This window comes from Anolis sagrei, chromosome 4, assembly GCF_037176765.1.
Source record: "Anolis sagrei isolate rAnoSag1 chromosome 4, rAnoSag1.mat, whole genome shotgun sequence".
Classification (NCBI taxonomy): Eukaryota; Metazoa; Chordata; class Lepidosauria; order Squamata; family Dactyloidae; genus Anolis; species Anolis sagrei.
This window is the reverse complement of record NC_090024.1, coordinates 217274326-217288140: the sequence shown is the minus strand read 5'-3', so window position 1 is coordinate 217288140 and position 13815 is coordinate 217274326. Positions and strand designations below refer to the sequence as shown.

Genomic DNA, 13815 nt, shown 5'->3' with positions numbered 1-13815 from the left:
TAATAATAATTTTTAGACCACCTTACCATTCTGGCCACCTTATCATTCTGGCTTTTTTGAGGCTAAAATGATCTGTGTGCATCATTTGAAAATACATCCTAAATGCTTGGGAAGTGTTCAACTTGTGATTTTGTGATATGAAATCCAGCATTATATATTTGGTTTGCTGTGACATACTGTGGTTTTGTGTCAGTAAAATAATAATAATAATAATAATAATAATAATAATAATAATAATAATAATAAGTGACCTGCATCTGGGGGTCTCCCCAGTGCAATGCAGGATCTCCTGCTCTAAATATATATGACTGATGAAACAAACATGCACCATTAGACTTTTTAAGACATCTGATAAAGATGGTAGAGATTTCACTAGTCTATACAACCAAATCACTGCAAAACATTTGTCATAAAAATGAAAATGAGCAAGACTAAATTTAGTTTTAAATAATTTGAATGCTGACTGTCATCTGAAGCAGAACACTGAATCAGATACAGCATGAACCACTGACTATTTAATTTGCTTTAGGAAATGTACTCTTTTGGACAATAACTCCCAGAATTCCCCATTCAGCATGGCCCCAAGCTCCCTGGAAAGCTTACTTGTGTTAATCAAATGATGGTATCATTTTAGTACACCTCAAATTCCACATTCACTTACCAGGACAGATGTTGATTTTGAGATTTTCGACTATATTAGTCATGGTATTGAAATCTGCTGAATATGAAAAGTGCTTATCCACTGGTTCAGATGCAATTTCTCTCAGTTCCTCCTCAACAGCTTTACCAACACCAACTGCAAACATGACAATGCCTGCAGACCCAAAAACAGAATGTATAGAAGTTTAAGGTAAAAGTAAAGGTAAAGGTTTTCCCCTGACATTAAATCCAATCGTGTCAGACTCTGGGGTGTGGTGCTCATCTCCAATTCTAAGCTGAAGAGCCAGTTTTTCCCGTAGGCACCTCCAGGGTCATGTGGCCAGCATGACTGCATGGAGTGCCGTTATAGATTTTTAGAATACAAGTAATTCAGTTGATTAGCACTCTGATCCGTTATTTGAACCTTGCTCTCCACTGCCATGGGATGGAAAGGAGAAGCAGAGAAACATGTTGACTTTGCATCTTAGATATAGATCAGTGCTTCTCAACCTTGGGTCCCCAGAGGTTTTGGCCTACAACTCCCAGAAATCCCAGCCAGTTTACCAGCCGTTAGGATTTCTAGGAATTGTAGGCCAAAAACATCTGGGGACCCCAGTTTGAGAACCACTGATATAGATGTCAAGCACGGATAGGATAGCAATAAAAACTGCAGAGTGGAAATCATGCTACCTACTAGATTTCAATGCTACCTACTAGATTAGTGGAGAACTAACAGATGCAGGAACCAATTTTCCAGTTGACTTTGCACAAACTGCAGTCTTCTCCCCAACTAGTGAGGCAATGAGGGACAGTAACATTTTTGACAAACAAGGTTGGGAATCAGGAAGGACAGCGACACACAGAGAGAGAAAAAGAGAGAGAAAGAGATCCTATTCAGCTGAGGTACACAACAATGACATGCTCTTGGAACAACTGAGTCAGTGCTGGAAACCAGATGTGACACCTTGAAGACTGTTGGAGGAATTTGATCTGCAGTTCTGCCATGAATGGGCCTGATCCATGCTTCCCTGACTAATATGCAATTCAGAATATAACTGTCCTTTAGATTTTACCGTTTTCCAAAATTTGTGATAGAATTTGTAACTTACTTTATTGTGTGTTAAAGAGTACACATTTTGTTTAAATTCCCAACATATTTGCTCTCATCAAATATGTGTAAAATACTAAACACATAATCCCCCCCCCCCCCCGCAAAAAAATCCTATATTATTTCCTATTCAGGTATGAGATTATACAAGGTGACACTAAAGCTTGGCTGGTCCTTTTCCTTGCACTACTTACATTATAAAGATCAGGTTTAGATCTGTAGTCAGAAAGGAGTGGACTCAGTGGTTCTATCTGCCCATCTCGCTTCACACAACTTCAGAGGCTCTAATTAACAAATGAACAACACCCAAACTAAAAAGCCATTCAGAATCAATTTTAATCTGAGAAGGCATGATTTTCCTCACACACCCATCAAAGGCCATATGTTTTAATCAGATCACTCAATGAAGACTTAAGTAGTATACTCCCTTATCTGCCTTGGGCTTAGATATGTGATATGTAAACTCGATCCTGCTGTTCGAACTCAGTGTATATTAAGATTGTCTATAAAAGCTGGGCAGGACTTCTCTAGCCCTCCCTTTAAGGCTGTCTGTAAGAAAACACCAATACAGGTATCTAGTTGTGCCTCCACATTTGCAATTTTGACCTTTGTGGGTTCAATGACTTATGGAGCTGATTCAAAATGTCAAGGTTTTTGTTGTTGTTGTTGTTGTTGTTGTTGTTGTTGTTGTTGTGTGCCTTTAAGTAGTTTCAGACTTAGGACAATCCTAACTCTAAAATTGAAATTGGGGGGGGGGGGAGGGGGGGTAAATGATCTAACTTGGAGGGCTGGATCCGGCCCACAGGCCTTAGTTTGGGGACCCTGCTTTAACCCCAGCAAATGTAAAGGGCTGATTGTAAGGGTGATGTGTGTGAAAACAGGAAACACTTCTTTGTTTTTCTATGTGCTTTCAAGTCATTTTTGACTTACAGTGAATCTGTCATGACATTTTCATACCAAGTTTGTTCAAAGGGGTTTGCCATTGCCTTCCTCTGCAGCTGAGAGACTATAACTTGCATAAGTGGATTTCCTGGTTTCTGGAGTAATAGTCCAACATCCAGGCACATTGCAATCCATAAAAGTGCATGCTATGAGAAATGTTTAATGTCTTAAGGGTGCTACAATATTTTTTATGATTTTAAAGATATACTTAAAATATATTTATGTCTATAATTTATTGGCTGGATTATTTTTTAAATTGCACTTTGATGAGAAAATATGATTACATGTAAAGGGAATAAACACATTGTAAACTGAGCTCAGTTGGGCCTATGAAAGCAATGCCCTAGCCTCTAAACGAAGAAATAAATTAGGATATCAAGGAAGGGCAGAGTGAAAGAATAGTGGATTGGAGAGTTCAGAATCAAGTAAAGTGTAGCCTCATTAATATTGTGGGTCCACTTTGATCTCATATTCCTATCACAGAAAAGAACAAAACTAGAATGTCTCCATCTGAATGACTGAACTACAACTGAAAAAAAAAGAACCAGCATGAATGAGAAATAAGTAAGATCACCAGGCATAACACTGGTAAACATTTCACTGCGCGCCACCCTCCTTTTTTGGATTTAACAACAAAACCTTAGCTGTTAAACATTCTTTTTGCCTCTTGAAGTTCAGTAACTGGTGAGAAAGGAAAACAGCAGCCTTCATTTTCCTAGGCATGGTAATCTGAAGCCCCTATGCATTTTCCCTTTGGCAATAACAGCAGGAAACCAGAGAGTTTGCTAATTAGCCACGAATTCCTGACACTGCCCAGAAACATAGACACAGATTTGGCTGGAATGCTCCAACAAGCTCTTGGTTTGCCTGCCAATGCTGGGGGAGGCTTTTTTGGCCAAGCTGCTTTTGCCCAGGCCATGAAAAGCAGACACTACCACCCCAGACAGTCTGCCTACACAATGGCTCAGATCCTATCTATACCACAGAGCTCAAACTGGGTGAAAGAGTCATAGCCTCACGTTGGGAAACATCTAATGTTGCAATGATGAAAGAAGAGATTTGTAACTGAGCTCTCATCGCTTCCAGGAAATGTATGACAGTTCTACAAACATATAAAATCTCTATAAATTTGTAATTATATTAGAATCCATATAGCCTTTTTAAAATTACTACTTTTTGAATATAAATATTGTAGTTCAATAAAGGGAATTTTCCAAACTCTGTCATTAGCATTGTTAATACTAAGAGGATCTAGGACAGATCAGACTTTTTGAAAGAAAAAATGCAACAGAATGAAGAAAGCATATTTTCATGGTAGAGCACACATTTTGTGTGTGTGTGTGTGCCTTCAGGTCACCTGCTGACTTATGCCAATAAATTTCATAGAGCTTCCTTAGGCAAGGAAATCCTATGAAATTATTTGCCAGTTCCTTTATCTGACATTGATTTGCCAGTTCCTTTATCTGAAATAAAGTCTTCAAGCACCTGGTGTTTATCTGCAGTCTTCCATCCATGTACTAACCAGAGCTGACCCTGCCTAGCTTCCAAAATCAGCTGCAGATGTAAATAAGTTTGATCCTTTCCATATCCAGCACAGAAGAACCTAAATAGCAGATTTTGTGAAAGAATCATATCTGACAGTCAGTACCATCAAGAGTAGATATAATAATATTATATTAGAAGTGGTCCCTTACATCATCCAGGATCACTGGCTGTGCTGATAGTTCAACATGGACAGGATAACTAAATTCTTATCAACATGAGTACTGTAAACTAATGTCTAAATCTAAACTGGTCAAAGTACTGTTCTCCAGATGTTTTTGGACCACAGCTCTCAGAGTCCCTTGCTGTTGGATATTCAGGCAATGAATTCTGCAAGGTGTAGTTCTGTGCAGTCCAATAGCATCTGGACTTTGGTCATTCCACATCTAGATCATACCTCAGGAATGTATGACCTCAAATTTCCATCATCTTTCAGATGGCAGGTTGCAACCTTCAGCAGCAGTCTGCTTGATTTTTTTTGTTGTGTCAGGAGCATCCTGTTGTGAGAGAATTGGCCGTCTGCAAGGACATTGCCCAGGGGATGCCCGGATGATTTTGATGTTTTATCATCCTTGTGGGAGGCTTATCTGTCCCCGCATGAGGAGCTAGAGCTGATAGAGGGAGCTCATCCACCTCTCTCCGGATTCGAACCTGCGACCTGTTGGTCTTCAGTCCTGCCGGCACAGGGCTTTAACCCACTGCGCCACCGGGGGCTCCATAGTCTGCTTGATGACAGCAGATAACTGAAAAGTCAATCGAAGAACATTGAGAGAACCATGCTTCCCACCATTGATGTAGGTAAACTGAGGAATATAGCATAGTGTGCATGCATCAGGATTTGATCAGGCAGTACTGGTCAAAGAAATTCAGAAATTCAGGCAAAAATATGTGGGAAATAAATCTTGGTCAACGCAGAGATGTATCAGGATGTAGTCACACATCCCAGTCACATCCTCACCTGACTCCTTTGCCCTTCTGGCCCACTCTGAAATATCATCCTGAGAGCGTCCATCAGTAAAGACAAGACCGATCCTTGGTACATTCTGGGAAAGAGGTCGGGCACCTTCTGCTTCAGTGAAACTGTGTTCCAACATGTGCTTCAAAGCCAGGCCAGTCATGGTGCCCTTCTCCATATACTGCACCCTCTGCACTGCCTTCTTGAGATCTGCTGCTGTTGTGAATTTGTTGAGGGGGAACTCTGTGCGCACTCTGCTGGAGTACTGAACCAGCCCCACTCGCGTGCCATGAGGAGACACATCCAGGAAGTCCACAATCTGGTTCACAAACTGCTTTACCAGCTCAAAGTTCTGAGGCCGGACACTTTTGGAGCCATCAATCACCAGAACCAAATCTATGTGGCCTGCTTTGCATTCTATAAACCAAGAAGAAAAGAGAAGCAAAAACAATGACATTATGGATACTGAGCAAGCAGCCTCTCATTCCCAGTGACTTGAAGAAATTTCCAAGCCACCATGGTCAAACTGTGTGGGGAATGTTGTTGTTGTTCATTCATTCAGTCATTTCCGACTCTTCATGACCTCATGGACCAGACCACACCAGAGCTCTCTGTCGGCTGTCACCACCCCCAGCTCCTTCAAGGTCAGTCCAGTCACTTCAAGGATCCCATCTCTACATAGGGCAATTCCTATGAGATGCAGTCAAATAACTAAAATCCCCGAGCTCTGTTTATTCCTAAAAGGTTCTTGGCAGTCTAAAGGAGGCCCTTTGACTACTGCCCAAGGTCTACAAGAAACTATGATACTATTGGTGGTGGTCGTTTCATGAAATGCCTTGGTTGTGAAGGCTTTCAGGATATGCACGAGCCACCTGGTATTCCATACCAGACCCAGTCCTTGATACTCACTGTTACATGTCTTCTTGTCTGCATGGAGCTGCTGACCCTCTGGACACACACAGTGATAAGAGCCTGAGGTGCTGACACATTTAAATTCACATCCATGCTCTATGCTATTGCAAAGGTCACTGGCTGAAACACAAACCACAAGAATGATTTCAATGATCTACTGGAGATAACAACTTGTGCTAGTCAGAGAATTCATAACTGTAGATGGTGAAAGTGACTTAAAAGAGAATAAACATATTGTAGTCTTCAAATTATTTTTAAAAATTCTATTTATAAATGATCGACTCATGCTACCAATCTGAAAATGACCAATTTCTATGCCAAGGATAGTGACAGAAGCACAAACTAGTATCAGCTGTTCAGGTTAGTTGCTTCTGGTGGTTATCTAATCTGAAAGACTTTTATTCTAAGAATCTTGTTGGTGATGGTGATGCTGCAAAAAGACACCATTTCTTATACTAAAAATGACAACAGATGTCAGACAAAGCAATACTGGAAAAACAAAGCAGCATAGAAAAAGAATAGCATACCTACTACATTCATAAAATCCTAAATGAAATTTGAAACTGAAAACTTATGGAACAACTCCAAAAAAATGTTTACTCTTACATAAAACCCACTATATTCTCTGGAGGCTCTCTGGTAAGGGAAGGGAGGACTGAAGCCTTCTTCACAAGAGTCTAATTCCATAGAACATTATTACATTTTGGTATTTGTGGTTAAAGTACACACTACATTAAATATGCAGTGTATGCATTAGGATAACTTGCTTTTCACTGAACTCTTCTAGATGAAATAGATGTTTCAGTGTTTTGGAGATTTGTTACTGTAGTTCTTGGTTTTTTTAAGTCCAAGTCTAAAATGAAAAAAAAAACCAAATCCAAGAACTACATTATTTTCTAGAAATTTCCAGCACCAGTTGCAACATTCCTAACCTTTAAGTGGGTTTATTTTTAATTCTGAGACAAACTGGATCAAACAAGTCTACTTCTTCTCTTCCTCTCCTTTCCTTTTATTAAATCTTAGAATTATAGTTCTATGGTGCAGCAATACAATGACTCTTTTACATGATAGCACCATGACACTAATGAAAAAAAGAGAAAAAGGGCAGTCGTAGCCAACCACAACCACCATTTTTAAAAAGAACCTATAAAAGAGTCTTCATGCAAATCCCGAATGCGGCTACATGTAGCTCTCAAAAAGAAGAGAGCAAATAGATGCAAAGGAGAACACAACAAATGGCAAATCAAAGCAAACTCAAGGAGTTATATGGGGGGGGGGCACATACTTCTTTAGATCAGTGTAGAAGAGCTACTTCACTAGTATGTGACTATTACACATAGGTAGAGGGGTTGTAAAGCTTTCCCTTAGCCAACATCACCTTGTGAGGCTTAAAACAAAGTCTACATTTGTACCAACAAAGGCTCCCCCCCCCCATCCTTTTTTAAAGCTCTTGGGTGGGTAAGATGTGTAGAGAGGGCAGACGGATGATTTAAACTTCCTCCACACATGAACAATTAAGATCAAATCATTGCATGCTGACTTGGGAAATTAACACAAAAGAGAGAGATGTATTTAGCATTTACTTAGGCAGTAATTACAGAAGGCTAATGAGTTTATAATCTGATTTAAATATATTCATCTTGGATCTTACTGAGCCATTCACACTTTACCAGTTTTATTCCCCCCGCCCCTAACACTTTACACAAAGTAGTCAAACTTCTTTTATGCTTACTTGAGTTTACAAGAGGTTCCTGACATTTCATAGCTTTACACTGAAACATGTGCATTAATAGGGAATTAAATTCCATTCTTTCCTTGGGGCCTTAATTTTTAGAATCCATATAAAGAGATTGGACTGGTTCTAATAACTGTATATGCATCATTTCTGTATATACAATCAGCCCTCCACATTTGTGAGTTTAAATTTTGAAGATCTGATTATTCATCGATATGACTAATGCATGGCAGGGGGTTGGACTGGATGGCCTTTGTGGTCTCTTCCAATTCTATAGTCTAAATATCCCTAGGTCCTCTGGTGCTACTCCCAACATCTGTGGGCCCCTCCAGACAGGCCCTATATCCCAGGATCTGATTCCATGCTTTCTGTTTATCCCAGATTATCTGACAGTCTGGACTGATATAATCAGTCAATACTTGAAGCCGAAAATCTGGGATCAGTTCCAGGAATATAGGGCCTGTCTGGAAGGGCCATGTGATTCCCAATAGCATCTTCTAAATGTAGAGTTACACTGAATGATATAGGGCAAGCATGGGCAAACAATGGCCTTCCAGGTGTTTTGGACTTCAACTCCCACAATTCCTAACAGCCTAGAGGGTCAAAGTTTGCCCATGCCAGGCTTCTCTGGAGATTTATAAATCCTCCAACAGAAACTGACTATTGTGTCATGCTGAAGGGCCTAGAGATTCTTAGAGGTGTTATCTTAGATTTGAAAACAGAGGGTTTTTAGTAATTCATGGCTTTTCCACTTTCATAGGGGTCCCGTGCTCCAAACCCCTGTGAAAATGAGAACCTACTGTATTGTCTTGTAACACAGTCTTACATGTGAAAACTTACCCTGACAAGACTTCCCATCGGCTTGAAGGGTGTAGCCATCATGACAGCGGCAATAGTGTCCATTCAGGATATTAACACACTCATGCTGGCAGCTATGATTGCCATAACTGCAGAAATTGATCACTGAAAGAAAGTAACACAATGAAATATTTTGAAAAAGACATGTTAGGCAGGAAAACATCCTGTCTAAGAGAGATACATTTGCTATGTCCATTAATCAATGGGGTAGGAAAAATAACCTTCCATCCCAGATTTTTTTTCCTACTGAAAATGCCTACTCCACAACTGCAATCCACTCAAAGTGCAATTCTAGGAAAATAGAGGTTACTTACTACTGCATGTCTTCTTGTCCTGGTTGAGTTGATAGCCTGTTCGACAACGGCAAGTGTAGGAACCATGAGAGCTCACACATTGGTGCTCGCAGCCATGTCTCCCATCTGCACAGGCATCAATGACTGCAAAAATAACAGTGAATAAATAATTTGGTTTATCACACAAGGATGAATAGGTACATCTTCCACAATCTTATGTTAACACTGCAAATAGAAACCCCAAGCCTGGGGCTTGGAAACCTTACTTTCTTCAACTGCAACTATCTACTTCCACAAGTCTGTATGGCTATTGGCTAGGAGATTTGATGAGTAGCTGTTTGAAAAAGCAATTTTCAAAGCTCTGCTCAAGAGCAACTACAGTGTTCCCTCATTACTTCATAGTTCGCTAATTGCGGACATGCTGTTTCGCAGGGAGCAGCAGGGGAATACTGTATAGCTGCTCCCCGTTCCTTCCTCACCAGGCTGGGCAGCAGGCTTGGGTGCCCAACATGGTGAGGAAGGGACCTCCGAGGCAGGGAGCATTGGAGGTGGCGAGTAGGAGGAGGACGCCGCCACCAAAGAGGGCCTCGGCGGCAGCATCCTCCTCCTCACCAGCTCCACTGCTCCCCACTCCTTCCTCGCCAGGCTGGGTGCCAGGCTTGGGCACCCAGCCTTGTGAGGAAGGGACCTCGGAGGTGGGAAGCCGCGGAGCTGACAAAGAGGAGAAGGCCACCGTGAAGTGGGGACACTCCACCCACGAGTGGGTGGAGCATCCCTACTTCATGGATTTTCACTTATCACAGGTGATCCTGGTACGGAACACCCGCGATAAGTGAGGGAACATTGTAAGTGTATTGGCAGAAAGCCACAGTTAACTTAAATCTCTATAAGGTCTGTACAAATTAAAAGTATAAATAGATTCAGTTGCCAACAGGAGTAGGCAGACAGTACACCTGGGTTTATTGCTGGATCTCTTGGCAACCTGTAGTAGATTGGCAAGGAAGTCTTCCTCCTAAATTGTTAACAGTGGCTGTTGTGTATCTTCAAGTCTCTTCCGACTTACAGTGACCTTAAGGTGATCCTATCCTGGGTTTTCTTGGCAAGGTATTTTCAGAGAGGTTTGTCTTAGGCCTCCTCTGAGGTTGAGATTGTGTGACTTGCCAAAGGTCACCCTGTGAGTTTCCATGACGGAGTGGGGATTTGAACCCTGGTCTCTAGACTGTAGTGCACTATACCATGCTAGGCTTCTTATTAGCAATAGCAGGAAGTAAAACGTTAGCCATGGTGGTGCAATGGGTAAAATCCTTGTGCCAGCTGAACTGCTGACCTGAAGGTCAGTGGTTCGAATCTGCAAGATGGGTAAACTTCCACCTGTCAGCTCCAGCTTTTCATGTGGGAACATGAGAGAAGCCACCCACAGGATGGTAACACATCTGAAGTGACTTGTAGATTCTTGGTTAGCTTCTGACAAAATTTTTAAAAAACCCTAAGTTATAGTAACAAACTGTAAAGAGTGAAGTGTAGTAATTTCTGTATGGTAAGCTTGTGAGTTGCACTTGTTTCTGGTCCAGAAAACAAATTCTTGATCTCACAATTCCCTAATTCGAAGAATATATTTTTGTACCAGGTACTGATTGTGATGTTAGGATTCCAGTAAAAATAAAAGTAGATTCCAGAATATTAAATTTGTCACCACAACTTTCCTATTCTTTGTGTACATTTCTGGGTTTCCTTTCATCTTAGCACTAATTTCTTTGTAAGTATTTATTTAAAGTATTTCTGAATAGCCTCCCAATCCACAGGTGTTGAACAAATAAAAACCAATTAAGACAAAACAAAGATTTAAAAGAATTGCAAAGTTTTCACTTGTCAATGACAGGAGAGCAAAGGGGGAGAGTCCCTAGTCCATGTTAATGCTGTATCTTAAATTAGTAATTGTGTTATTCTTACTGGAGCAAGTCTTTCCATCTGCATTGAGCTTGAATCCCGTTTTACATTGACAATAGAAAGACCCAGGAACACTGACACAAGTATGCTGGCAACCATGGTCCATTTCTGTGCACATATCAACACCTGAAAAATATAAAATTGCAAACTATAACTCATACATGCATATGAGAATGAGAAAATAAACATAAACATGAACATGAAAACAAACAAATTATATTATAACCTGGTTTCATTGATGTATGTCCAACAACATATATATTCCCTAGACATACAGGTTCTTCAGCAAGACACTATCATATTCTTGGGTAAGAAGTCCATTATTTCAGCAGGATTTGCATATCCATGTGAGGTCTAGAATCCCCTGGATTATACTGTATTTTCAGAAATGCAGGTAGAAATTTGGAAAGGGCGCTAATTCCTTTCCAAATATAATTTTCTTTCTAGAATTGGGAACAAAGGCTCCTACAATTTTGCAACATACCCAGCACCAAGATGCTGTAGCATTGATCACTATGTGCCTTTGATACCACCAAAAATTCTTTCAGAACAACTCTCCTTCAGAGGTTATTCCTCCATGGAGTCACACACCATGTAGCAAAGTGGGGGACCTTATGCACTCAACATTCATCATTCCCAACAGCACCTGGTGGTTTCTATGCAATAGAGTATACTCCACCATAGAGGGAATCTAACTTTTGTCTTCCGAACTTTAAAGGGCCTACCCAAAATGCTGAATTCTATCTCCAAAACAGATTCAGTACCTGGGATAGTTCCTTGGAAGTTCAAACTGTTACATAGAAATCAGCAGCTGCCAAATTATACTAAATAGAAATTGTGTGAACATGCAACAAACAAATGCTAATTTGTTTTTACTAATTTAATTTTTGTGCTACAACAAAAATATTTTGCATTGTCATAGTTTTGACAATGTTTTGGTTATCTTATGTACGTCCACTGTTAATCAGAATTATTATTGTTTGTATGTTTTTTTAGTTTTAAATTAAATATGGTATTGTTTTTAGTATCAGCCAGTAGCCACTGAGTCTCTGTTTAGAGAGATACAACAGGACAATAATAATAATAATAATAATAATAATAATAATAATAATAATAGGCCACACTACTCGGATCTGCATACATTATTTGCTGAGAAATCACACAGTCCTAGACACTTGGGAAGTGTCCGACGTGGGATCAAATACAAAAGCCAGCATAGTGGTTTTGTTTACTGTGTACTAATCTTGTTATGTATCAAATAATAATAATAATAATAATAATAATAATAATTAATAGAAATTTTAATTCCAGACTCCAATACAAAACAATGTAAAAAGTAAAGGGAAGTGAATACTTATGAAAAATACTATTAAACCAAAAGAAGGCATAACTAATCCAGTATCCTGTTTCCAACAGTCACCAACGAGATGCCCCTTACTCTCTGGAGGAGAAAACCCACAAGCAAGATACTAACACAAGACTCCTTCTGAGTCTGATACCCGCAGTAACACATAACTGCCACCGAGAGCCTCTTTTCCAGGAATGACTTTAATCATCTTTCAAAGCCATTGATACTGTAGAATGATGCTGTAGAAGTTTCCTCAAATATGAAATTTCCCAAAGGGAGAGACATGCCATCCCCTCCCAGTTCAATCTCACAAACAATCATCACTCACCACACAATTTGTCTTGAAACTGCTTCCCAAATTGTTGGATGAGATCGAACGATTCCACCAAGAACACATGCTCTTCCAAGGCAGGAGAAGCCATGGCCCGTAAGGAGTTCATATCTGCCCGCTGCACACCCACAGCATAGATTTCAATGCCAGCTGCTCGTGCCTGAGCTGAAACCTCAGTCACACGGTCTTGGGGCCGTCCATCAGTTACAATCACTGCCACCCGAGGGATCTTCTTGTGGAGTGGCCGTGCGCCCTCCTGTGTGGTGAAGGCCACATTCATGACATACTGGATCGCCAGCCCTGTCATTGTGCCTTGGGCCAGCGGGACAATGTTGTTGATGGCCTTCTCCATTTCAGCCCGAGTGAAAAAGGACTTGAGGGAGAAGACATTCTGGACCTGGCTGGAATACTGGATCACTCCTACCCGTGTGGCATTAGGGCCGATATCCAGGTTGTGAATAATGTCAATCATGAACCGCCGCATGGTTTCAAACTCAAAGGGGCGAACACTGCGTGAGCTATCAATTACAAACACAATATCCAAAGGGCCAGTTTTACACTTACTCTCTGGAAGAGAAAAATAGAAAGATCTGGTGTGAGAATATTTTGTACCTTGAAAAAAATATCATTATTTATTGAAGGATGTTACTATCCCATCCTTCCATAAACAGAGTACCATCAGTCATAGCCATTTAAAACTTACTTAGAACAATCCCCAAATATGCAAGATTTTTAAAAACAACAAAATTACAGTAGATATCACTATATTTTTAACACACTAGATTCAATCACGCACATCTCCCCCCTCCTTTTTTTGGATGATATTTAACATTGTAACACTTAAATAGAATGAGTTGCTGCAAACACTTTCTACCCATTATGAAGAAGCATGTATTTTTCTGTCTTCAACAATAGCATTTTCTAAAGAGTGGCAATTTGAATTTTAAATATCCTTAAATTTTAAAAAGCAATTAGGGACAATATTTTTCTGGGAAATAAAATTATTTTCCAGTTCTCATTTGTCTCACTTCCAAAATATATAATTTGAAGGACAACTGATTTTGAAGTGCATAGAAATTATTGAGAAATGGTTCTGTTCCATTTTGTTTCAGCCCTAAGGAAGTGGCTTTGGCATAGCAGGTTAACGGCCAGCTGAAGTAAATCTTGGCAACCAAAAGATTGACAATTCGAAGCCGGGGTCAGGG

General features: G+C 40.2%; 1 protein-coding gene across 1 annotated transcript in view; it reads right to left on the bottom strand.

Annotated features, from left to right (window-relative positions):
- MATN4 (matrilin 4) overlaps positions 1-13815 on the bottom strand; it is a 55846-nt gene that overhangs the window by 2741 nt on the left and 39290 nt on the right. The window contains exons 3-9 of the mRNA XM_060772204.2: positions 12608-13177; positions 10935-11057; positions 9006-9128; positions 8674-8796; positions 6096-6218; positions 5190-5603; positions 662-814 (exon numbers count right to left, since the gene is read on the bottom strand). Coding sequence (XP_060628187.2) covers positions 662-814; positions 5190-5603; positions 6096-6218; positions 8674-8796; positions 9006-9128; positions 10935-11057; positions 12608-13177 — 1629 coding nt within the window. The remainder of the gene's footprint in view (positions 1-661; positions 815-5189; positions 5604-6095; positions 6219-8673; positions 8797-9005; positions 9129-10934; positions 11058-12607; positions 13178-13815) is intronic.